The sequence below is a fragment of the Pleurodeles waltl genome, chromosome 8 (assembly GCF_031143425.1).
Source record: "Pleurodeles waltl isolate 20211129_DDA chromosome 8, aPleWal1.hap1.20221129, whole genome shotgun sequence".
Lineage (NCBI taxonomy): Eukaryota > Metazoa > Chordata > Amphibia > Caudata > Salamandridae > Pleurodeles > Pleurodeles waltl.
In genome coordinates, this window is record NC_090447.1 from 1529726130 (window position 1) to 1529751032 (window position 24903).

Below are 24903 nucleotides of genomic sequence, written 5' to 3' on the forward strand. Positions count from 1 at the left end.
TAGACTTAAGACCCACAGAACTGGGACTCATGTCTGAACTAGAAGCCTCAGACTCATTCTGATTACACATAAATCCTCTTAGGAGGAGGAAAAGCCTTCTTGCAGGTTTTGTATACCACAATGTAGACCAATCTCTGTATTAGAGCGAGGTGAAACCTTTTGGCCCTGGATAGTAAAGCCCATGTTGGAGAGGAGATTTGTTTGGGCTGAAGGTATTTCATTGACCAGCGCAGGGGCCACCACTTTTAGTAGTGAGCCACCCAAGTATGGAAACATAGGAACACTTAACCATCACAGTGAAGCCACCAGACACATCAGCACTTTTGTAAAAATGGGTGATGCAGTCAGTCAGAGAAGAGACTGAACAGATGGTACTGGGGTCCAATGTTAACTGCAAGTAATGTCTGTGGCTGGGAAATATTAGAGAATAGAGGCCGGCTTCCTGGAGATCCATGGACACCAACAAATCTACTCCATTCACAGTCAGCAAAACTTGCCATAGGGACATCTTTATCTTGTCTTGCTGAATGAACTAGTTCAGAAGGTGGACGATCCAGGATGGATCTCAAACATCTTATAGAGAAGTACAGAGAGTACAACCATATTTCTTCCAGGGGCACCACCTCTATTTCTACTTCGCTCAACAGGACAAGAACTCCTGTATCAAAACAACAGTATATGCCATAAAGAACATCCTAATGGAAAGCGGCCAGTCGAGAAGGATGGGCAGGAAGGATAGGGAATAACCCTTGCAGCTTAGCTAAATGACCCAGAAATCAGTTGAGACCGTCATCCAACAGATGGATTAAAAGGAGATCCTCAAACTCATAGATGATTAGGGCCTGGCTATCGGTCTGAACTGCTGGTTCCACAAACTGTTTTCCTCCTTCCAACCACGACTAGGGTCCAAAAGAGCTTAATTAAACGGAAGCAAGGACTACACGACTGAGAAGGAGGGTTGTAAGACCACAGTTACAATGTTGGACTTCGCCCGAGCAAAGGACAAGGCCATTTTCAAGATTTCAGCTGCTTTTCTTAGTACAGAGACAACTAAAGTGACTTCTGAAGATGACTACGATGGGAAACAGATATCACCCCCTCCCCCTTCTGGTGAACTGCCCAGGCCACCTGCATTTTAAAAGTAAAAATACAGGCCAATATCAGTGTTCTAGTGGTGGAGGAGATTATCAGCCTCAGTACAAAACAACAAAAAACGTCTCAGCCAGGAAGTGGGGATTGTATGAGGAGGAACCAGCGACCATTCATGTTAATCCCCTTCTAATGCCATCTTTAGTTTCATTTATGGGAGGGGTGGAGATATAGGGCGAGAGGGACAGGGCTATCGCTTCCAGTCTCCCGTCTCCCTTCCCCCTCTCTCCACTGACATACTAGTCATACTCTGTTACCAAAAAGAGGTAGGAGTTTTCAGGTTTTATAACCAGTAATTGATATATAGCAGAAATCGGGGGAAAACATCACACAACCTTTGGCATGATGATAACATCACAGGAAATCACATTACACGTTTTGGGACCTGGATGAGAGAAAAAGGCCCTGTAGTTTCTGACCCATCATAATAAATACATGTAACAAACATAAAGGTGATATTTGTACCCTGTGGCCATTTGTATCAGCCCAACATAGCTCTTCCTCGGCAAACATCTGTGTAGAATACGTACTACACATTTTTCTTAGATGGTCTGTGCTCTTTAAACTGAGGAGGTAATCGTTAGTGGTTAGGCCTTGTAGCTTACATAAATGTGCTACTTCACTACAAAGCTGTCCTGAGGATACCTCTATAGCTTTCCTTGTTATGCGCAGTTTGTGTTCTTTGGACTGTTGTAAGGAAATGCCTCCTTGGCATGGTTACCCCCTGACATTTTGCCTTTGCTGAAGCCAAGTTATGATTTGAAAGTGTGCTGAGGCCTGCTAACCAGGTCCCAGCAACAGTGTTCTCTCCTTAACCTGTACTTTTGTTTCCACAATTGGCACACCCTGGCATCCAGGTAAGTCCCTTGTAACTGGTACCGCTGGTACCAAGGGCCCTAATGCCAGGGAAGGTCTCTAAGTGCTGCAGCATGTCTTATGCCACCCTGGGGACCCCTCACTCAGCACAGACACACTTCTTGCCAGCTTGTGTGTGCTAGTGGGGATAAAACGACTAAGTCGACATGGCACTCCCCTCAGGGTGCCATGCCAACCTCACACTGCCTATAGGTATAGATAAGTCACCCCTCTAGCAAGCCTTACAGCCCTAAGGCAGGGTGCACTATACCATAGGTGAGGGCATAAGTGCATGAGCACTATGCCTCTACAGTGCCTAAGCAAAACCTTAGACATTGTAAGTGCAGGGTAGCCATAAGAGTATATGGTCTGGGAGTCTGTCATGCACAAACTACACAGCACCATAATGGCTACACTGAAAACTGTGAAGTTTGGTATCAAACTTCTCAGCACAATAAATGCACACTGATGCCAGTGTACATTTTATTGTAACATACACCCCAGAGGGCACTTTAGAGGTGCCCCCTGAAACCTTAACCGACTACCAGTGTGGGCTGACTAGTTTTAGCAGCCTGCCACACACCAGACATGTTGCTGGCCACATAAGGAGAGTGTCTTTGTCACTCTGTGGCTAGTAACAAAGCCTGTACTGGGTGGAGGTGCTTCACACCTCCCCCTGCAGGAACTGTAACACCTGGGGGTGAGCCTCAAAGGCTCACCCCCCTTTGTTACAGCACCCCAGGGCAATCCAGCTAGTGGAGTTGCCCGCCCCCTCCGGCCACGGCCCCACTTTTGGCAGCAAGGCCGGAGTAGATAATGAGAACAACAAGGAGGAGTCACTGGCCAGTCAGGACAGCCCCTAAGGTGTCCTGAGCTGAGGTGACTAACTTTTAGAAATCCTCCATCTTGCAGATGGAGGAATCCCCCAATAGGATTAGGGATGTGCCCCCCTCCCCTCAGGGAGGAGGCGCAAAGAGGGTGTAGCCACCCTCAGGGCTAGTAGCCATTGGCTACTAACCCCCCAGACCTAAACACACCCCTAAATTCAGTATTTAGGGGCTCCCAGAACACAGCAAGATAGATTCCTGCAACCGAAGAAGAAGAGGACTGCTGAACTGAAAAACCTGCAGAGAAGACGGAGACACCAACTGCTTTGGCCCCAGCTCTACCAGCCTGTCTCCCCACTTCTAAAGACATTGCTCCAGCGACGCGTTCCCAGGGTCCAGCAACCTCTGAAGCCTCAGAGGACAACCCTACATCAAGAAGGACCAAGCACTCCAGAGGACAGCGGCTCTGTTCCCCAAAGACTGCAACTTTGCAACAAAGAAGCAACTTTGAAACAACACACGTTTCCCGCCGGAAGTGTGAGACTTTGCACTCTGCACCAGACGCCCCTGGCTCGACTTGTGGAGAAGAAACACCACAGGGAGGACTCCCCAGCGACTACGAGACCGTGAGTAGCCAGAGTTGACCCCCCTGAACCCCCACAGCGACGCCTGCAGAGGGAATCCCGAGGCTCCACCTGACCGCGACTGCCTGCTTCAAAGACCCGACGCCTGGTAAAGACTCTGCATCCGCAGCCCCCAGGACCTGAAGGATCCGACCTCCAGTGCAGGAGCGACACCCAGGTGGCCCTCTCCCTTGCCCAGGTGGTGTCTACCCCGAGGAGCCCCCCCCTTGCCTGCATCACTGAAGAGACCCCTTGGTCTCCCACTGAATCCTATTGCGAACCCGATGCTTGTTTGCACACTGCACCCGGCCGCCCCCGTGCTGCTGAGGGTGTACTTTCTGTGCTGACTTGTGCCCCCCCCCCGGTGCCCTACAAAACCCCCCTGGTCTGCCCTCCGAAGACGCGGGTACTTACCTGCTGGCAGACTGGAACCTGGGCACCCCCTTCTCCATTGAAGCCTATGTGTTTTGGGCACCACTTTGACCTCTGCACCTAACTGGCCCTGAGCTGCTGGTGTGGTAACTTTGGGGTTGCTCTGAACCCCCAACGGTGGGCTACCTTGGACCCTAACTTGAACCCCGTAGGTGGTTTACTTACCTGCAAAAACTAACAAACACTTACCTCCCCCAGGAACTGTTGAAAATTGCACTGTGTCTAGTTTTAAAATAGCTATATGTCATTTATGTGAAAACTGTATATGCTATTTTGCTAATTCAAAGTTCCTAAAGTTCCTACATGAAATACCTTTCATTTGAAGTATTACTTGTAAATCTTGAACCTGTGGTTCTTAAAATAAACTAAGAAAATATATTTTTCTATACAAAAACCTATTGGCCTGGAATTGTCTCTGAGTGTGTGTTCCTCATTTATTGCCTATGTGTGTACAACAAATGCTTAACACTACTTTCTGATAAGCCTACTGCTCGACCACACTACCACAAAATAGAGCATTAGAATTATCTCTTTTTGCCACTATCTTACCTCTAAGGGGAACCCTTGGACTCTGTGCATACTATTCCTTACTTTGAAATAGTGCATACAGAGCCAACTTCCTACACCAACACCAAACTTCACAGTTTTCAGTGTAGCCATTATGGTGCTGTGGAGTTCGTGCATGACAGACTCCTGGACCATATACTCTTATGGCTACCCTGCACTTACAATGTCTAAGGTTTTGCTTAGACACTGTAGGGGCACAGTGCTCATGCACTTATGCCCTCACCTATGGTATAGTGCACCCTGCCTTAGGGCTGTAAGGCCTGCTAGAGGGGTGACTTATCTATACCTGTAGGCAGTGTGAGGTTGGCATGGCACCCTGAGGGGAGTGCCATGTCGACTTAGTCTTTTTATCCCCACTAGCACACACAAGCTGGCAAGCAGTGTGTCTGTGCTGAGTGAAGGGTCCCCAGGGTGGCATAAGACATGCTGCAGCCCTTAGAGACCTTCCCTGGAATCAGGGCCCTTGGTACCGGGGGTACCAGTTACAAGGGGCTTACCTGGGTGCCAGGGTGTGCCAATTGTGAAAACATAAGTACAGGTTAGGGAAAGAACACTGGTGCTGGGGCCTGATTAGCAGGCCTCAGCACACTTTCAAATCAAAACTTAGCATCAGCAAAGGCAAAAAGTCAGGGGGTAACCATGCCAAGGAGGCATTTCCTTACACTACTGTTATAATTTGGTCCTCAGACTTTAACAGAGTTGATAAGGATGAAAAAATGGAGGAATACATTATTGTGCCCATTACCACATGTTACTTTAGACCAGTGGTTACCCAATTGTTTTACTTACGCTGTGTACTTGTTTATAGGCCCAACAAATCCATAAGCGGTCACAAGTTTTTTTTTTTTTTTTTTTTTTATCTGGTTAATAGCACAACCATTCCAGCATCAATCTTACAAGCACAAAGAGACAACACATGGTAAGCTTGTAATGAGAACAGCCAATACATAGGAATATTACAATTATGTTTTTTAAAAAATCCCTATTGTGTCTCAAACATCCACAAAAGATGGGGGCATTATAACAAGTGCTGTGTGTGGCAGAGGGTGTAGGGAGTGGCAGTGTTTTAATCAAGACTTTCCTGTTCCTAATTGGCATAGAATCCACGAATGACGGGAGGGATCATCATGACAATATCACCTCTAGAGCCACAAAGTTAGACAAAAGATGATCATAAACATCCCAAGGAGAGAGGTGGGAGAAGGATAGCCTGGGTCACAGAGAAACTAGAAAGGACCCACTCATGATGGTGCTACCTACACTAGTCGGTCCCATGGGGGCAGCAGGACATCTTCCATTATTTAGCAGCGGTGCCCAAATCTTACTGTATACTCAACATATTCTCCGACCTGTAAATGATTCCTTCATAGGAGGCAAAACAGTTCCATAAGCCATTCTGTGTACGTAGGTAATGTTTGCGTCTTCCAGTGACAAAGGAAGCGCACCATGGGGACCTGCCAGTAAAGTCAGCATCCAGAGCCACTAATGACAACTCATCTCTGGAGTGACCAAGACATGCAAGAGTGTCAGAACAGGGGTATGGCTGGTTAGTTTTTGGAGTGAGCGAGGCAGGCCAACAGAATGGGACAAAGATAACCCTCTTCCAGCCTACACCTGTAGCATAAAGAAGCCCAGCCCAGGTATGACAAACTGGATAGCGGTCCAGTACCATTTGTGAAGAATTTGTTAAATGTAAACCTAAGATGTGCTGCAGTCCCCCGACATGGGTTCAAAGGAGTGATGAGCAGTCAGTAGTATATTCCTGGAAGGAAGAAGAGGGGAAAAAAAACAAAACAAAATAAAAAAGACGTATCATGGGTCCCAGTTAGGGTGAGATTGGAAGCTAGTTCCATTGTAGTCGATTATAAAGTTCAGAAAACCCCTCAGCAAACTTAATGTCAGGGATGTAAATATGGATAGGGGAGGTAGGTAGCAGTCGCAGATAAACCAGGCTATTTTATAAATCCCTGATATATCTCCTTATATAAAGTTTTGATGTTCGATGCCCACATGTAGCTTAATGTTTATCATTCAGTTTTATCCCCGCAATCACTGCCAAAACGTGAGTTTTAGCTTGATGTGCCTGTACCCTGACAGTCTCTCCCTTTTGTGCAACACAATTAACCAGAGGCTGTGGTTGGGGCTGTATACTGAAATATCTTCAAAAAATGAATCTAGGATCCGCTTTTATACCGGGGAATGCTGCCATTTAGTTACTAAACCACAACCACATACTAATGTGAGTCATGACTACACAACCTCCGCACTTGGTTATCTACTTGTAGCAGCCTAGGATGCAGTGGGATTTAACAGTAGCTATCACAGACAGAACCCAGAAACAGGCAGTCCAAAGAAACATCTCTGGCGCCAAGACGGGTGCTGTACAGAAAGAAAAGTGATCCTAGGACTGGACTGCGCCTTGAAGGGCGCCTGCAAGTGCAGGTAAGCAGGAAGTGAAGGAACACAAAGAAAGAGGGGCGGCTCTGTTAAAGGGGCAGGATGAAATGAGTCCAAAGTTAAGGAAATAATTCTGAAGGTACTTGGAGTTGTAATCGCAGGTAGCTGGTTGAATAAATCAAACGGAGAATAGGTCAAACAGAGAGAACAGGCAGCTCTGGTGTGCAGAAGTGACAAAGCACAAGACATTATGAAGTGCAGTGTTTGTGAAAAGACGTACTTGAAACGAATGTGTGCCTAGAGGCACAGGCTATTCGAATGAAGACTTAATAAAATAACTCCAGTAACTTCAAGAGAGAATACCTAGGACAGAAACCCATGGACTCCCCTCTGCCTGCCCGCACAAAGGCACAAAGAAGCTCATTTCCAAGACATGCTATGGGACTGCCGGGTATTAAACAATTATTGAGCTGCAGTAGTAGGCTGTATAGAGCACATCAGAGGGAGAAGAGTCATGGGGAGCATAGCGAGTAGCTTACTGGAGATATGCAAGAAAAGCCTAAGAAAAACAAAGTGTTGTCGTGAAATTTACAGCAGAGTTTTTTTGTTGACCAAAACGGTCATCATAATGAAAAGGAAGGAAATTCTACCTCCCAAGTTGAACTGGAAACGAGAGGTAATATATTGGGCAGCCCTAGAAACCAGAGCACTCCGAAGGGATAAGGAGGACTGCGTATTAACAAAATAATAATGGTTGGAGGATTCTGGAATGAAAGGACCCAAGTGTACAGAGAAGGTGCGACTGTGATAGAGAATCTTAAAGCAGCCAACCATCGGGGAGGCATCACACCACTCGGAAAGTACATGACTCGAGAGAAACTGCCTCAACGGTGACACGCAGGTGCACAACGTTGCAGAGTAACCCCCGTATCTGGAGTAAAGGAAGAAACTACCCACCACAGCAGGACTCCAGTGCACCCGCACGGATTGGTTTTTTTATTACATCGGGACACATGCAATACTACTCTCCAGGAGGTAAAGGAAACTTTTACACTGTTAATACAATTGTTTAATTACCTTGTGCTTGCGCTGTAACAAGTGTACTACACAGTGTCATTGCCATTGTAATCCTTTGCTAATGACAAACTGGTGATTGTAAAAATGATACGGCATATCATGAACAAAATGTCAACATAAAATTGACAGAGCATGTGATCTACTGCAGCACATGCTGCAATCTCACTGCTTGGGAAATGGTGGCTTCCAAAAGTGATGTTTTGAGAGCCACTGCAGCTTACCTGTATTTCTGGGAAGAAAGTAAACTGTAGCTGATCACCCAATTCCTAAAATCATTTCCTTTTCAGGCCCTGAATTATGCCCTTGTGTTGTCACTCGCATCAACCACCCTATCCACAAAAATCTTCTTTTGAAGAATGTAAAGAAATGGCTCCCTGTTGCAGTTACCCCCCACTTTTTGCCTGATACTGATGCTGACTTGACTGAGAAGTGTGCTGGGACCCTGCTAACCAGGCCCCAGCACCAGTGTTCCTTCACCTAAAATGTACCATTGTATCCACAATTGGCACACCCTGGCATTCAGATAAGTCCCTTGTAACTGGTACTTCTAGTACCAAGGGCCCTGATGCCAAGAAAGGTCTCTAAGGGCTGCAGCATGTCTTATGCCACCCTAGAGACCCCTCACTCAGCACAGACACACTGCTTACAAGCCTGTGTGTGCTAGTGAGAACAAAATGAGTAAGTCGACATGGCACTCCCCTCAGGGTGCCATGCCAGCCTCTCACTGCCTATGCAGTATAGGTAAGACACCCCTCTAGCAGGCCTTACAGCCCTAAGGCAGGGTGCACTATACCATAGGTGAGGGTACCAGTGCATGAGCACTGTGCCCCTACAGTGTCTAAGCAAAACCTTAGACATTGTAAGTGCAGGGTAGCCATAAGAGTATATGGTCTGGGAGTCTGTTTTACACGAACTCCACAGCACCATAATGGCTACACTGAAAACTGGGAAGTTTGGTATCAAACTTCTCAGCACAATAAATGCACACTGATGCCAGTGTACATTTTATTGTAAAAATACACCACAGAGGGCACCTTAGAGGTGCCCCCTGAAACTTAACCGACTATCTGTGTAGGCTGACTGGTTCCAGCAGCCTGCCACACTAGAGACATGTTGCTGGCCCCATGGGGAGAGTGCCTTTGTCACTCTGAGGCCAGTAACAAAGCCTGCACTGGGTGGAGATGCTAACACCTCCCCCAGGCAGGAGCTGTAACACCTGGCGGTGAGCCTCAAAGGCTCACCCCTTTGTCACAGCCCAGCAGGGCACTCCAGCTTAGTGGAGTTGCCCGCCCCCTCCGGCCACGGCCCCCACTTTTGGCGGCAAGGCTGGAGGGAACAAAGAAAGCAACAAGGAGGAGTCACTGGCCAGTCAGGACAGCCCCTAAGGTGTCCTGAGCTGAGGTGACTCTAACTTTTAGAAATCCTCCATCTTGCAGATGGAGGATTCCCCCAATAGGATTAGGGATGTGACCCCCTCCCCTTGGGAGGAGGCACAAAGAGGGTGTACCCACCCTCAGGGCTAGTAGCCATTGGCTACTAACCCCCCAGACCTAAACACGCCCTTAAATTTAGTATTTAAGGGCTCTCCCTGAACCTAGAAACTAGATTCCTGCAACAACAAGAAGGACTGCCTAGCTGAAAACCCCTGCAGAGGAAGACCAGAAGACAACAACTGCCTTGGCTCCAGAAACTCACCGGCCTGTCTCCTGCCTTCCAAAGAACTCTGCTCCAGCGACGCCTTCCAAAGGGACCAGCGACCTCTGACTCCTCTGAGGACTGCCCTGCTTCGACGACGACAAGAAACTCCCGAGGACAGCGGACCTGCTCCAAAAAGACTGCAACTTTATCCAAAGGAGCAGCTTTAAAGACCCTGCAATCTCCCCGCAAGAAGCGTGAGACTTGCAACACTGCACCCGGCGACCCCGACTCGGCTGGTGGAGAACCAACACCTCAGGGAGGACCCCCGGACTACTCTACGACTGAGTACCAAAACCTGTCCCCCCTGAGCCCCCACAGCGCCGCCTGCAGAGGGAATCCCGAGGCTTCCCCTGACCGCGACTCTCTGAAACCTAAGTCCCGACGCCTGGAAAAGACCCGGCACCCGCAGCCCCCAGGACCTGAAGGACCGGACTTTTACTGCAGAAGTGACCCCCAGGAGTCCCTCTCCCTTGCCCAAGTGGAGGTTTCCCCGAGGAAGCCCCCCCTTGCCTGCCTGCAGCGCTGATGAGATCCCTTGATCTCTCATTGACTTACATTGCGAACCCGACGCTTGTTCTAACACTGCACCCGGCCGCCCCCGCGCCGCTGATGGTGAAATTTCTGTGTGGGCTTGTGTCCCCCCCCGGTGCCCTACAAAACCCCCCTGGTCTGCCCTCCGAAGACGCGGGTACTTACCTGCAAGCAGACCGGAACCGGGGCACCCCCTTCTCTCCATTGAAGCCTATGCGTTTTGGGCACCACTTTGAACTCTGCACCTGAGCTGCTGGTGTGGTGACTTTGGGGTTGCTCTGAACCCCCAACGGTGGGCTACTTTGGACCAAGAACTGAACCCTGTAAGTGTCTTACTTACCTGGTAAAACTAACAAAAACTTACCTCCCCCAGGAACTGTGAAAATTGCACTAAGTGTCCACTTTTAAAATAGCTATTTGTGAATAACTTGAAAAGTATACATGCAATTGAAATGATTCAAAGTTCCTAATGTACTTACCTGCAATACCTTTCAAACAAGATATTACATGTTAAATTTGAACCTGTGGTTCTTAAAATAAACTAAGAAAAGATATTTTTCTATAACAAAACCTATTGGCTGGATTTGTCTCTGAGTGTGTGTACCTCATTTATTGTCTCTGTGTATGTACAACAAATGCTTAACACTACTCCTTGGATAAGCCTACTGCTCGACCACACTACCACAAAATAGAGCATTAGTATTATCTATTTTTACCACTATTTTACCTCTAAGGGGAACCCTTGGACTCTGTGCATGCTATTCCTTACTTTGAAATAGCACATACAGAGCCAACTTCCTACAAAGAACATACCTGCCGTCGTGTTTTGGCTCAGCCCAAAGGTGACCTTTTTGTTTCCGCTGTCCATCAGCCGGTTCATCTGCAGGTAAAGAGACACAAAAAAAAAATAGGGAACTTTGCACAGATTGGCAGGGGGAGCGCAGACAGGCTCATATGAGCACAGAATGAGTAGCGTGCATTGCATACATATAACCAAATAAGCTCAGCGAACATGGTTGTGATTGTGCAGAACTACAGAGGGATACATGGGCATAGCAGAAACATAACTACATATGCACCAAGGAACGTGACGGGTAAGAACCAGGGGCTCTGCACACAATATGGATAGAAAATAACCCCAAACCCTTGGGGACATGATTAGTAACAGTACCTGTGCACACACAGCATGGGTGGAGCACATCGCGACGGCAATGAGGGCTGGGCAAAGAAGCTCTGAATATGGGATCGAAGGCACAGTTGAACTCTGTACATGTGGTCATGAGCTGCGCAGAACTACAAACACAGGTTATTCATATGCCGAGGCAAGGCTAGGCTGTTGCCCGATGGGGAATGAGATGAGCACAGTACATCGGAGGACCTCTAAAAGCAGAAAAGTGAGACCCTGGATGGGCAGCAGGAGGGACATTTAGAAGGCAGCACCATGGTGTTATATGCAGTGTGTGGAAAGTGTTTGGGGCATTGGTGTGGCAGTTTGGGGTTGAGTAGGCTTTACCAATGAAAGCAAAATGAACAATACCTGTTTCTGGCCAGATAGACTGCCCTTATTTTTCTTGACGAAGGCTGGCTTTGGAGGGGTGACCTTCTCAAACTTCACAAAATTGTTTTCAACCTTTGGGGTCTTCTTAAGCGGCTTTGCCACTAGTGGGACAAAAGTGTCATTGTCCAGTACCTATAACGAAACAGAATCTCAGCACCTTGCCACAGCAGATAACAATCATAACAAAGAGTGCACTGACAAGTCAGAGAAGACAAGCGTACTAGGAAGTGTGCATGAATTATCCCTGCAAAGCTGGATGGGCCATCATAACTGGACTGCCTCATCTCATCATAACAAAGAAGTGTACCATCTTACAGCCAAGAGTATGCATGGGCCCTTGATAGAGCAAAACGTTTTTACCATCAGATCATAAGAAAGCCACCCAGACTAACCCAATCAGGTGCTGGCACATGGGAGCAGAGTGCCTAGGGTCAGTCTAAAACTACACTACCTAGTGACAAACTTACAAAAATGTTTCAAAAGGACTGAGCGAAGCTCAAATACTGGATAACTGGACAGTACCACTTCCAGCCTGATTTGCAACTACGTTGGTAGAAGGCAAGTTCAGTGACGTTTACTCCATAAAAGCCCCGAGAGGGAAGGTCAAACCTGAGACCTCTCTTATTCTACACTCTTATCACTAGAGAGGCCGAGCTGCGTTTCTCTCTCACAATGATCCATACTCACAGATATGTATCTCCTGGAAACAATTACAATTTGCAGCAAAAAACTGAACGCTGTGTTTCAATGCTGCTAAGGCTCTAGGAAAATCCTTTTGACTCAGACTGAACCCAACAGGGCATCTGGGGGCCAAACTGTAAACACTACCTGCCAAGTAATGTACGTGTTTAGCCAGGGAGCCATTACCAAGGAAGCAGCAGGTGGCAACGTGTCTCTGTCTAAGATCCTAGCTGGCTCGCCTGCTGAAAACCTGAGCCGCTGGGGTGGGGCTTTAAGTCATGGAGCAACAAACTTTCATGTCGCTGCTTGGAGATTTGCACCAGTCAGTGCCAAGCACTCTTGCCCCAAGGGGCAATGTATGTTGCAGCTGCAGCATCTGCTTGAAACCGGCTCCAGGAGCCAGCTGTGCGTAAGTAACAGTCTTCCTTCCTTCTTATTCTAACCCCACTTTATAATCACTAAATGACCGGCCCATAAGGATAGGTGGACTCCTGGTTGTCTACCGTTTATTTAGATTCACATATGATTTTGTAGGAGAGGGCTCCTTTTGGACACGGTCACTCCCACTTTTTGCTCACATGTACTCAGGTTTTTCGACTGTGGTGCACTGGGTTCCTGCTAAACAGGTTGCCAGTGCCCTTTCCCTAAAATAAAGTAAAAATAGATGCAAATTACACTCATTTACATGTTGAGATGATCAATAACCATGACAATCTCCCAAATCCTTCTCCTAATCAATTATGTTTTTTGTGTATGGTCTTCTGAATAAAAATGTGCTCTAGTACCTCTGTACGTCCGTAGTAAATGGTACGCCTGGTACCTAAGGCCCGAATACCAGAGAGGGTCCCAAGGCCAGCAGCATGCATTGTGCCACCCTAAAGGACCCCGCTACAAATTGCACACAGGCTGCAGACACAGACTGGATTGGTCAATCCATGAGTGAAAACACAACATGGCACACATTGCGTGCCATGCACCAGTCACTGCATCTAAATATATTCAAGTCATTCTTAGAACCGTAAGGCAGGGTGCATTATATTTGATGCGAGGACATAGCTGCATGAGCAGATATGCCCCTGTGATGTCTAGTTCAACTACTTAGCAAAACAAAAGGATGATGGACGGAGTGCTGAACAATACAAACACTCACCCTCAGTCACAGATCTGGATTAAACCCAGATCTGTGACTGGGGGTGAGTGTTTGATTTGTTCTACATTCCATCAATCAACTGTTCTGTTTGCATTTGTCACCCCAAGAGGGAAGGGTATGTCCAGACATAGGTTAGGTTCCATGCTCACTATGCCACTGGATTCAAGCTAGCCTGGCTGAAGAGGGGTGATACCCCAAAACCGGTCCCAGTGTGCTTGTTTCTGGATCCAGGGAGGACCTGGTCTGGCAATTCGGACTGGACTGTTCCCATGGGGAACAGAGTCAAAACTGATTTGTATATGGCTGGGTCCAAACTGGAATGGCATGGTGAGCAAAAAAACAGATGGATTAAACCCAGATCCGTGACTGGGGGTGAATGTTTGATTTGTTCTGCATTCCGTCCATCAACTGTTCTTTTTGCATAGTTGCATTACTTAGACATTGCAAGTGAACAACAACAACAAAAAGTCATCTTAAGGTGTGTACTGGGCAATGATAAACACAAGTTACCCAGCTTCATGCTGGCTTCACTGAAACCTTTGGTGTTTGGTATCCAACACTTTGTCTTAATAAATCCAGACTGATGCCAGTATTGAATTTATTGGGACATGAACCCAGACGGCACCTTAGAAGTAACCCCTGAAACTTAGCAGTCCTCTAGTGTGCTGGCTGTCTGGTACCGACTAGTCTCCACCACAGACATGTTTCTGACCCCCCACCTGGAGGTGACAGCCTGTGCTCCCAGAGGCCAGAAACAATAGCTGCTTCAGAGCAAGGTGTTATCACCTCTTCCAGCAGGATGGCTAGTGAACCTGTATACCAAGGCCAAGGACTTCAAAGACTTTGCCGCCTTTGGTATGTGACCCCCCCAGCTATCCCCAGACTTGGGAGTGGCCACCCCCTGCCCTGAGGCCCATTTGACACCAGGACAGGTGGGAAATTAGCTACGGAGGTAGTCATGGTGCACTTCTAGGCTAGTCACACTCTTAAGGCGGCAGCCTGATGTGCTCCACGAATGAAGGGTTCCACCATTTTATTTTGATGGAACTAGGAATTCTAGGACAGGGTTATCCCCACTTCCCACAGGAAGTGGTCATAAAGGGGGTGTAGTCACACCAGGGGTAAGTAGCCCATTGGCTACTACCCTACACTCTCCTAAATGCCCCTAAATTCAATATTTAGGTGGCCCCTGACACCAGAAGAACAGATTTGTCTGACACAAGAAGAAGACAAAGAAGAGCTGAAGAAGTGAACTGCAGACCGCTGGTGGACTTTTGGCACCATACACTGTCTGCCTACTTGCTCCTGTCCAGACAATTGTGACAACCAGACTCGCCCTGCAGCTGTGTAGCCTCCAAAAGCCTTTGAGGACCTCCAGCACTTCAAGCCGCCAGCATCTCCTTAGAAGTGGAGGAACCATTTCCCTGCAGCTTGCAGGCACCAACCGCAATGTTGGGTTTATTGTTCTCCTGAGCACCGGGTCCACTGACGCAGCAGCCAACCAGGAGGAGGTCACCAAGGTCCAGCAGGACCGACCTGTCTCCCCACCAAATGAGAAGACCCCAGGACCTACCGGAGCCAAACTGCACCAATACCCAGGGTATAGGACCCTTTGCAGCAACCAACGCTTGTTTGAGTCCAGACTGGACTCAAACTCCTTAACCAGAGACCAGCTGACGAGGGACATCAGCATGGCAGAGGCCATCACCTAGAGTGGAACTGCTGCCCTGTTTTTGTCCCCTCTTTGCAGGTCCACCCAAGGATTGTGGGTTCCTTGACACAGGAGCACCTGACGACCAGAACCCGCTGCGCCCGGGCTTCATGGCCATTGGCCCACAACAAACTACAGGGTTCTATTGGTCATAGGACCCCCTCCCCCCCACTGACCACACCCCCTGTTGTAGTTAGGCATGTCCCCAAGTCCCCCTTTGAAGCCTGTTTCCAGGTGCCAATCCCCCTCCACCCCTCGCCAGAAGCGCAGAGCACAAGGCACCTGACTCATCCAGTCCCACTGCACCCAGATTCCCCAGGTCAGGTAAAACTGTACTACTGGTGCTGTTAGTGACCTTGCTCCCCTAGCACTTTACAACCAACAGGGGACACCTGAGAACAACTGTCTGCAAGGATACCATTGCAGTAAAAGTACTTTTAAGTCTTAACTGAGTAAAAGAGCATGTGAGTAAAGCTGCTACTTTCTTGCAAATCGATTTACAACACTTACCTTCCTTGAAGTTGTTTTTTTTTTTTTTTTACATAATATAACAAGTATCTATATTTTTCTAAACTTTGGTTTTAAGATTCTTCGAGTGTGTGTCGTATTTATTGACTGTGTTCAACAAATGCTTAACAGTATCCTCTGATAAGCCTAAACTGTTTGTCCACAGTACCACAAAAGAGAACATTTGGGGATTATTACCTTTACCCCTGTAAACCTATAAGGGTTGACTGGACTATCGACATAGCGACCTCCTACATTGGTACACTGCAAAGACAGCCAGCTTCCTACAGATTTGTCTTGCTGGGTAATTACGTTCAACTCACCGCTGGTGTAGGAAGTTGGCTCTGTATGTGCTATTTCAAAGTAAGGAATAGCATGCACAGAGTCCAAGGGTTCCCCTTAGAGGTAAAATAGTGGTAAAAAGAGATAATACTAATGCTCTATTTTGTGGTAGTGTGGTCGAGCAGTAGGCTTATCCAAGGAGTAGTGTTAAGCATTTGTTGTACATACACATAGACAATAAATGAGGTACACACACTCAGAGACAAATCCAGCCAATAGGTTTTTATATAGAAAAATATATTTTCTTAGTTTATTTTAAGAACCACAGGTTCAAATTCTACATGTAATATCTCATTCGAAAGGTATTGCAGGTAAGTACTTTAGGAACTTCAAATCATCAAAATTGCATGTATACTTTTCAAGTTATTCACAAATAGCTGTTTTAAAAGTGGACACAGTGCAATTTTCACAGTTCCTAGGGGAGGTAAGTATTTGTTAGGTTAACCAGGTAAGTAAGACACTTACAGGGCTTAGTTCTTGGTCCAAGGTAGCCCACCGTTGGGGGTTCAGAGCAACCCCAAAGTCACCACACCAGCAGCTCAGGGCCGGTCAGGTGCAGAGTTCAAAGTGGTGCCCAAAACACATAGGCTAGAATGGAGAGAAGGGGGTGCCCCGGTTCCGGTCTGCTTGCAGGTAAGTACCCGCGTCTTCGGAGGGCAGACCAGGGGGGTTTTGTAGGGCACCGGGGGGGACACAAGCCCACACAGAAATTTCACCCTCAGCAGCGCGGGGGCGGCCGGGTGCAGTGTAGAAACAGGCGTCGGGTTCGCAATGTTAGTCTATGAGAGATCTCGGGATCTCTTCAGCGCTGCAGGCAGGCAAGGGGGGGTTTCCTCTGGGAAACCTCCACTTGGGCAAGGGAGAGGGACTCCTGGGGGTCACTTCTCCAGTGAAAGTCCGGTCCTTCAGGCCCTGGGGGCTGCGGGTGCAGGGTCTCTCCCAGGCGTCGGGACTTTGGATTCAAAGAGTCGCGGTCAGGGGAAGCCTCGGGATTCCCTCTGCAGGCGGCGCTGTGGGGGCTCAGGGGGGACAGGTTTTGGTACTCACAGTATCAGAGTAGTCCTGGGGTCCCTCCTGAGGTGTTGGATCTCCACCAGCCGAGTCGGGGTCGCCGGGTGCAGTGATGCAAGTCTCACGCTTCTTGCGGGGAGCTTGCAGGGTTCTTTCAAGGCTGCTGGAAACAAAGTTGCAGCCTTTCTTGGAGCAGGTCCGCTGTCCTCGGGAGTTTCTTGTCTTTTCGAAGCAGGGGCAGTCCTCAGAGGATGTCGAGGTCGCTGGTCCCTTTGGAAGGCGTCGCTGGAGCAGGATCTTTGGAAGGCAGGAGACAGGCTGGTGAGTTTCTGGAGCCAAGGCAGTTGTCGTCTTCTGGTCTTCCTCTGCAGGGGTTTTCAGCTAGGCAGTCCTTCTTCTTGTAGTTGCAGGAATCTAATTTTCTAGGGTTCAGGGTAGCCCTTAAATACTAAATTTAAGGGCGTGTTTAGGTCTGGGGGGTTAGTAGCCAATGGCTACTAGCCCTGAGGGTGGGTACACCCTCTTTGTGCCTCCTCCCAAGGGGAGGGGGTCACAATCCTAACCCTATTGGGGGAATCCTCCATCTGCAAGATGGAGGATTTCTAAAAGTCAGAGTCACCTCAGCTCAGGACACCTTAGGGGCTGTCCTGACTGGCCAGTGACTCCTCCTTGTTGCTTTCTTTGTTCCCTCCAGCCTTGCCGCCAAAAGTGGGGGCCGTGGCCGGAGGGGGCGGGCAACTCCACTAAGCTGGAGTGCCCTGCTGGGCTGTGACAAAGGGGTGAGCCTTTGAGGCTCACCGCCAGGTGTCACAGCTCCTGCCTGGGGGAGGTGTTAGCATCTCCACCCAGTGCAGGCTTTGTTACTGGCCTCAGAGTGACAAAGGCACTCTCCCCATGGGGCCAGCAACATGTCTCTGGTGTGGCAGGCTGCTGGAACTAGTCAGCCTACACAGACAGTCGGTTAAGTTTCAGGGGGCACCTCTAAGGTGCCCTCTGTGGTGTATTTTACAATAAAATGTACACTGGCATCAGTGTGCATTTATTGTGCTGAGAAGTTTGATACCAAACTTCCCAGTTTTCAGTGTAGCCATTATGGTGCTGTGGAGTTCGTGTTTGACAAACTCCCAGACCATATACTCTTATGGCTACCCTGCACTTACAATGTCTAAGGTTTTGTTTAGACACTGTAGGGGTACCATGCTCATGCACTGGTACCCTCACCTATGGTATAGTGCACCCTGCCTTAGGGCTGTAAGGCCTGCTAGAGGGGTGTCTTACCTATACTGCATAGGCAGTGAGAGGCTGGCATGGCACCCTGAGGGGAGTGCCATGTCGACTTACTCGTTTTGTCCTCACTAGCACACACAAGCTGGCAAGCAGTGTGTCTGTGCTGAGTGAGAGGTCTCCAGGGTGGCATAAGACATGCTGCAGCCCTTAGAGACCTTCCTTGGCATCAGGGCCCTTGGTACTAGAAGTACCAGTTACAAGGGACTTATCTGGATGCCAGGGTCTGCCAATTGTGGATACAAAAGTACAGGTTAGGGAAAGAACACTGGTGCTGGGGCCTGGTTAGCAGGCCTCAGCACACTTTCAATTGTAAACATAGCATCAGCAAAGGCAAAAAGTCAGGGGGCAACCATGCCAAGGAGGCATTTCCTTACACAACCCCCCCCCAAACGAAAGAGGATGAGACTAACCTTTCCCAAGAGAGTCTTCATTTTCTAAGTGGAAGAACCTGGAAAGGCCATCTGCATTGGCATGGGCAGTCCCAGGTCTGTGTTCCACTATAAAGTCCATTCCCTGTAGGGAGATGGACCACCTCAACAGTTTAGGATTTTCACCTTTCATTTGCATCAGCCATTTGAGAGGTCTGTGGTCAGTTTGAACTAGGAAGTGAGTCCCAAAGAGGTATGGTCTCAGCTTCTTCAGGGACCAAACCACAGCAAAGGCCTCCCTCTCAATGGCACTCCAACGCTGCTCCCTGGGGAGTAACCTCCTGCTAATGAAAGCAACAGGCTGGTCAAGGCCATCATCATTTGTTTGGGACAAAACTGCCCCTATCCCATGTTCAGAGGCATCAGTCTGCACAATGAACTGCTTAGAATAATCTGGAGCTTTGAGAACTGGTGCTGAGCACATTGCTTGTTTCAGGGTGTCAAAGGCCTGTTGGCATTCCACAGTCCAGTTCACTTTCTTGGGCATTTTCTTGGAGGTGAGTTCAGTGAGGGCTGTCACAATGGATCCATATCCCTTCACAAACCTCCTGTAATACCCAGTCAAGCCAAGGAATGCCCCGACTTGAGTCTGGGTTTTTGGAGTTACCCAGTCCAGAATAGTCTGGATCTTGGGTTGGAGTGGCTGAACTTGGCCTCCACCTACAAGGTGGCCCAAGTAAACCACAGTTCCCTGCCCTATCTGGCATTTGGATGCCTTGATAGAGAGGCCTGCAGATTGCAGAGCCTTCAAAACCTTCTTCAGGTGGACCAGGTGATCCTGCCAGGTGGAGCTAAAGACAGCAATATCATCAAGATAAGCTGTGCTAAAGGACTCCAAGCCAGCAAGGACTTGATTCACCAACCTTTGGAAGGTGGCAGGGGCATTCTTTAAACCAAAGGGCATAACAGTAAACTGATAATGCCCATCAGGTGTGGAGAATGCTGTTTTCTCTTTTGCTCCAGGTGCCATTTTTATTTGCCAGTACCCTGCTGTCAAGTCAAAGGTACTTAAGAATTTGGCAGCACCTAATTTATCTATGAGCTCATCAGCTCTTGGAATTGGATGAGCATCTGTCTTGGTGACAGAATTGAGCCCTCTGTAGTCCACACAAAACCTCATCTCTTTCTTTCCATCTTTGGTGTGAGGTTTGGGGACTAAGACCACTGGGCTAGCCCAGGGGCTGTCAGAGCGCTCAATTACTCCCAATTCCAGCATCTTGTGGACTTCCACCTTGATGCTTTCCTTAACATGGTCAGATTGTCTAAAGATTTTGTTTTTGACAGGCATGCTGTCTCCTGTGTCCACATCATGGGTACACAGGTGTGTCTGACCAGGGGTTAAGGAGAAGAGTTCAGGAAACTGTTGTAGGACTCTCCTACAATCAGCTTGCTGTTGGCCAGAGAGGGTGTCTGAGTAGATCACTCCATCTACTGTGCCATCTTTTGGGTCTGATGACAGAAGATCAGGGAGAGGTTCACTCTCTGCCTCCTGATCCTCATCTGTTACCATCAACAGATTCACATCAGCCCTGTCATGGAAGAGCTTAAGGCGGTTCACATGGATCACCCTCTTGGGGCTCCTGCTTGTGCCCAGGTCCACCAAGTAGGTGACCTGACTCTTCCTTTCTAGCACTGGGTAAGGGCCACTCCATTTGTCCTGGAGTGCCCTGGGAGCCACAGGCTCCAGAACCCAGACTTTCTGCCCTGGTTGGAACTCAACCAGTGCAGCCTTTTGGTCATACCAAAACTTCTGGAGCTGTTGGCTGGCCTCAAGGTTTTTGGTTGCCTTTTCCATGTACTCTGCCATTCTAGAGCGAAGGCCAAGTACATAGTCCACTATGTCTTGTTTAGGCTCATGGAGAGGTCTCTCCCAGCCTTCTTTAACAAGAGCAAGTGGTCCTCTCACAGGATGACCAAACAGAAGTTCAAAGGGTGAGAATCCTACTCCCTTCTGTGGCACCTCTCTGTAAGCGAAAAGCAGACATGGCAAGAGGACATCCCATCTCCTTTTGAGTTTTTCTGGGAGCCCCATGATCATGCCCTTTAATGTCTTGTTGAATCTCTCAACTAAGCCATTAGTTTGTGGATGGTATGGTGTAGTGAATTTATAAGTCACCCCACACTCATTCCACATGTGCTTTAGGTATGCTGACATGAAGTTGGTACCTCTGTCAGACACCACCTCCTTAGGGAAACCCACTCTGGTAAAGATACCAATGAGGGCCTTGGCTACTGCAGGGGCAGTAGTCGACCTAAGGGGAATAGCTTCAGGATACCTGGTAGCATGATCCACTACTACCAGGATATACATATTTCCTGAGGCTGTGGGAGGTTCTAGTGGACCAACTATGTCCACACCCACTCTTTCAAAGGGAACCCCCACCACTGGAAGTGGAATGAGGGGGGCCTTTGGGTGCCCACCTGTCTTACCACTGGCTTGACAGGTGGGGCAGGAGAGGCAAAACTCCTTAACCATGTTGGACATATTGGGCCAGTAGAAGTGGTTGACTAACCTCTCCCACGTCTTGGTTTGTCCCAAATGTCCAGCAAGGGGAATGTCATGGGCCAATGTTAGGATGAACTTCCTGAACAGCTGAGGCACTACCACTCTCCTAGTGGCACCAGGTTTGGGGTCTCTGGCCTCAGTGTACAGGAGTCCATCTTCCCAATAGACCCTATGTGTTCCATTTTTCTTGCCTTTGGACTCTTCAGCAGCTTGCTGCCTAAGGCCTTCAAGAGAGGGACAGGTTTCTTGTCCCTTACACAGCTCCTCCCTTGAGGGTCCCCCTGGGCCTAAGAGCTCAACCTGATAAGGTTCAAGCTCCAAAGGCTCAGTTCCCTCAGAGGGCAGAACTTCTTCCTGAGAAGAGAGGTTCCCTTTCTTCTGCTGTGTTGCAGTTGGTTTCCCAACTGACTTTCCTGTTCTCTTGGTAGGCTGGGCCATTCTTCCAGACTCCAGCTCTACTTGTTCACCCTGTGCCTTGCACTGTGCTCTTGTTTTCACACACACCAGTTCAGGGATACCCAGCATTGCTGCATGGGTTTTTAGTTCTACCTCAGCCCATGCTGAGGACTCCAGGTCATTTCCAAGCAGACAGTCCACTGGGATATTTGAGGAGACCACCACCTGTTTCAGGCCATTGACCCCTCCCCATTCTAAAGTAACCATTGCCATGGGATGTACTTTTCTCTGATTGTCAGCGTTGGTGACTGTGTAAGTTTTTCCAGTCAGGTATTGGCCAGGGGAAACCAGTTTCTCTGTCACCATGGTGACACTGGCACCTGTATCCCTCAGGCCCTCTATTCTAGTCCCATTAATTAAGAGTTGCTGTCTGTATTTTTGCATGTTAGGCGGCCAGACAGCTAGTGTGGCTAAATCCACCCCACCCTCAGAAACTAGAGTAGCTTCAGTGTGGACCCTGATTTGCTCTGGGCACACTGTTGATCCCACTTGGAGACTAGCCATACCAGTGTTACCTGGATGGGAGTTTGGAGTGGAACCTTTCTTGGGACAGGCCTTGTCTCCAGTTTGGTGTCCATGCTGTTTACAGCTATGACACCAGGCCTTTTTGGGATCAAAGTTTTTACCCTTGTACCCATTGTTTTGTGAAGAGGCTCTGGGCCCACCCTCCTGTGCAGGTTTTTGGGGGCCTGTAGAAGACTCTTTACTATTTTTAGTTTTGGTTGTCTCATCACCCTTCCCCTGGGGATTCTTTGTGACCCCTTTCTTTTGGTCACCCCCTGTTGAAGTCTTGGACACCCTTGTCTTGACCCAATGGTCCGCCTTCTTTCCCAATTCTTGGGGAGAAATTGGTCCTAGGTCTACCAGATGCTGATGCAGTTTATCATTGAAACAATTACTCAATAGGTGTTCCTTCACAAATAAATTGTACAGCCCATCATAATTACTTACACCACTGCCTTGAATCCAACCATCTAGTGTTTTCACTGAGTAGTCTACAAAGTCAACCCAGGTCTGGCTCGAGGATTTTTGAGCCCCCCTGAACCTAATCCTGTACTCCTCAGTGGAGAATCCAAAGCCCTCAATCAGGGTACCCTTCATGAGGTCATAAGATTCTGCATCTTTTCCAGAGAGTGTGAGGAGTCTATCCCTACACTTTCCAGTGAACATTTCCCAAAGGAGAGCACCCCAGTGAGATCTGTTCACTTTTCTGGTTACACAAGCCCTCTCAAAAGCTGTGAACCACTTGGTGATGTCATCACCATCTTCAAATTTTGTCACAATCCCTTTGGGGATTTTTAACATGTCAGGAGAATCTCTGACCCTATTTATATTGCTGCCACCATTGATGGGTCCTAGGCCCATCTCTTGTCTTTCCCTTTCTATGGCTAGGAGCTGTCTCTCTAAAGCCAATCTTTTGGCCATCCTGGCTAACAGGAGGTCATCTTCACTGAGAGCATCCTCAGTGATTTCAGAAATGTGGGACCCTCCTGTGAGGGACTCACCATTTCTGACTAACACAGTTGGAGACAGGACTTGAGGGGTCCTGTTCTCCCTATTTAGGACTGGAGGAGGGACATTGGCCTCCAAGTCACTAATTTCTTCCTCTGTGATGTCATCATCAGAGGGGTTGGCTTTTTCAAACTCTGCCAACAGCTCCTGGAGCTGAATTTTGGTAGGTCTGGAGCCAATGGTTATTTTTTTGATATTACAGAGAGACCTTAGCTCCCTCATCTTAAGATGGAGGTAAGGTGTGGTGTCGAGTTCCACCACATTCATCTCTGTATCAGACATTATTTTGCTAAAAGTTGGAAGACTTTTTAAAGAATCTAAAACTGTTTCTAGAATCTAATTTCAAACTTTTAACAAACTTTTAAACTCTAAAAGACAATGCTAAACAGGGACTTAACACACAAGGCCCTAGCAGGACTTTTAAGAATTTAGAAAAATTTCACATTGCAAAAATGAATTTCTAATGACAATTTTGGAATTTGTCGTGTGATCAGGTATTGGCTGAGTAGTCCAGCAAATGCAAAGTCTTGTACCCCACCGCTGATCCACCAATGTAGGACGTTGGCTCTGTATGTGCTATTTCAAAGTAAGGAATAGCATGCACAGAGTCCAAGGGTTCCCCTTAGAGGTAAAATAGTGGTAAAAAGAGATAATACTAATGCTCTATTTTGTGATAGTGTGGTCGAGCAGTAGGCTTATCCAAGGAGTAGTGTTAAGCATTTGTTGTACATACACATAGACAATAAATGAGGTACACACACTCAGAGACAAATCCAGCCAATAGGTTTTTATATAGAAAAATCTCTTTTCTTAGTTTATTTTAAGAACCACAGGTTCAAATTCTACATGTAATATCTCATTCGAAAGGTATTGCAGGTAAGTACTTTAGGAACTTCAAATCATCAAAATTGCATGTATACTTTTCAAGTTATTCACAAATAGCTGTTTTAAAAGTGGACACAGTGCAATTTTCACAGTTCCTAGGGGAGGTAAGTATTTGTTAGGTTAACCAGGTAAGTAAGACACTTACAGGGCTTAGTTCTTGGTCCAAGGTAGCCCACCGTTGGGGGTTCAGAGCAACCCCAAAGTCACCACACCAGCAGCTCAGGGCCGGTCAGGTGCAGAGTTCAAAGTGGTGCCCAAAACACATAGGCTAGAATGGAGAGAAGGGGGTGCCCCGGTTCCGGTCTGCTTGCAGGTAAGTACCCGCGTCTTCGGAGGGCAGACCAGGGGGGTTTTGTAGGGCACCGGGGGGGGACACAAGCCCACACAGAAATTTCACCCTCAGCAGCGCGGGGGCGGCCGGGTGCAGTGTAGAAACAGGCGTTGGGTTCGCAATGTTAGTCTATGAGAGATCTCGGGATCTCTTCAGCGCTGCAGGCAGGCAAGGGGGGGTTTCCTCGGGGAAACCTCCACTTGGGCAAGGGAGAGGGACTCCTGGGGGTCACTTCTCCAGTGAAAGTCCGGTCCTTCAGGCCCTGGGGGCTGCGGGTGCAGGGTCTCTCCCAGGCGTCGGGACTTTGGATTCAAAGAGTCGCGGTCAGGGGAAGCCTCGGGATTCCCTCTGCAGGCGGCGCTGTGGGGGCTCAGGGGGGACA

At 48.2% G+C, this 24903-nt stretch overlaps 1 protein-coding gene across 1 annotated transcript in view; it reads right to left on the reverse strand.

Moving 5' to 3' along the window:
• RRP1B (ribosomal RNA processing 1B) overlaps nucleotides 1–24903 on the reverse strand; it is a 170608-nt gene that overhangs the window by 9363 nt on the left and 136342 nt on the right. The window contains exons 14-15 of the mRNA XM_069202945.1: nucleotides 11694–11846; nucleotides 10970–11036 (exon numbers count right to left, since the gene is read on the reverse strand). Of these exons, the coding sequence (XP_069059046.1) occupies nucleotides 10970–11036; nucleotides 11694–11846 (220 nt within the window). The remainder of the gene's footprint in view (nucleotides 1–10969; nucleotides 11037–11693; nucleotides 11847–24903) is intronic.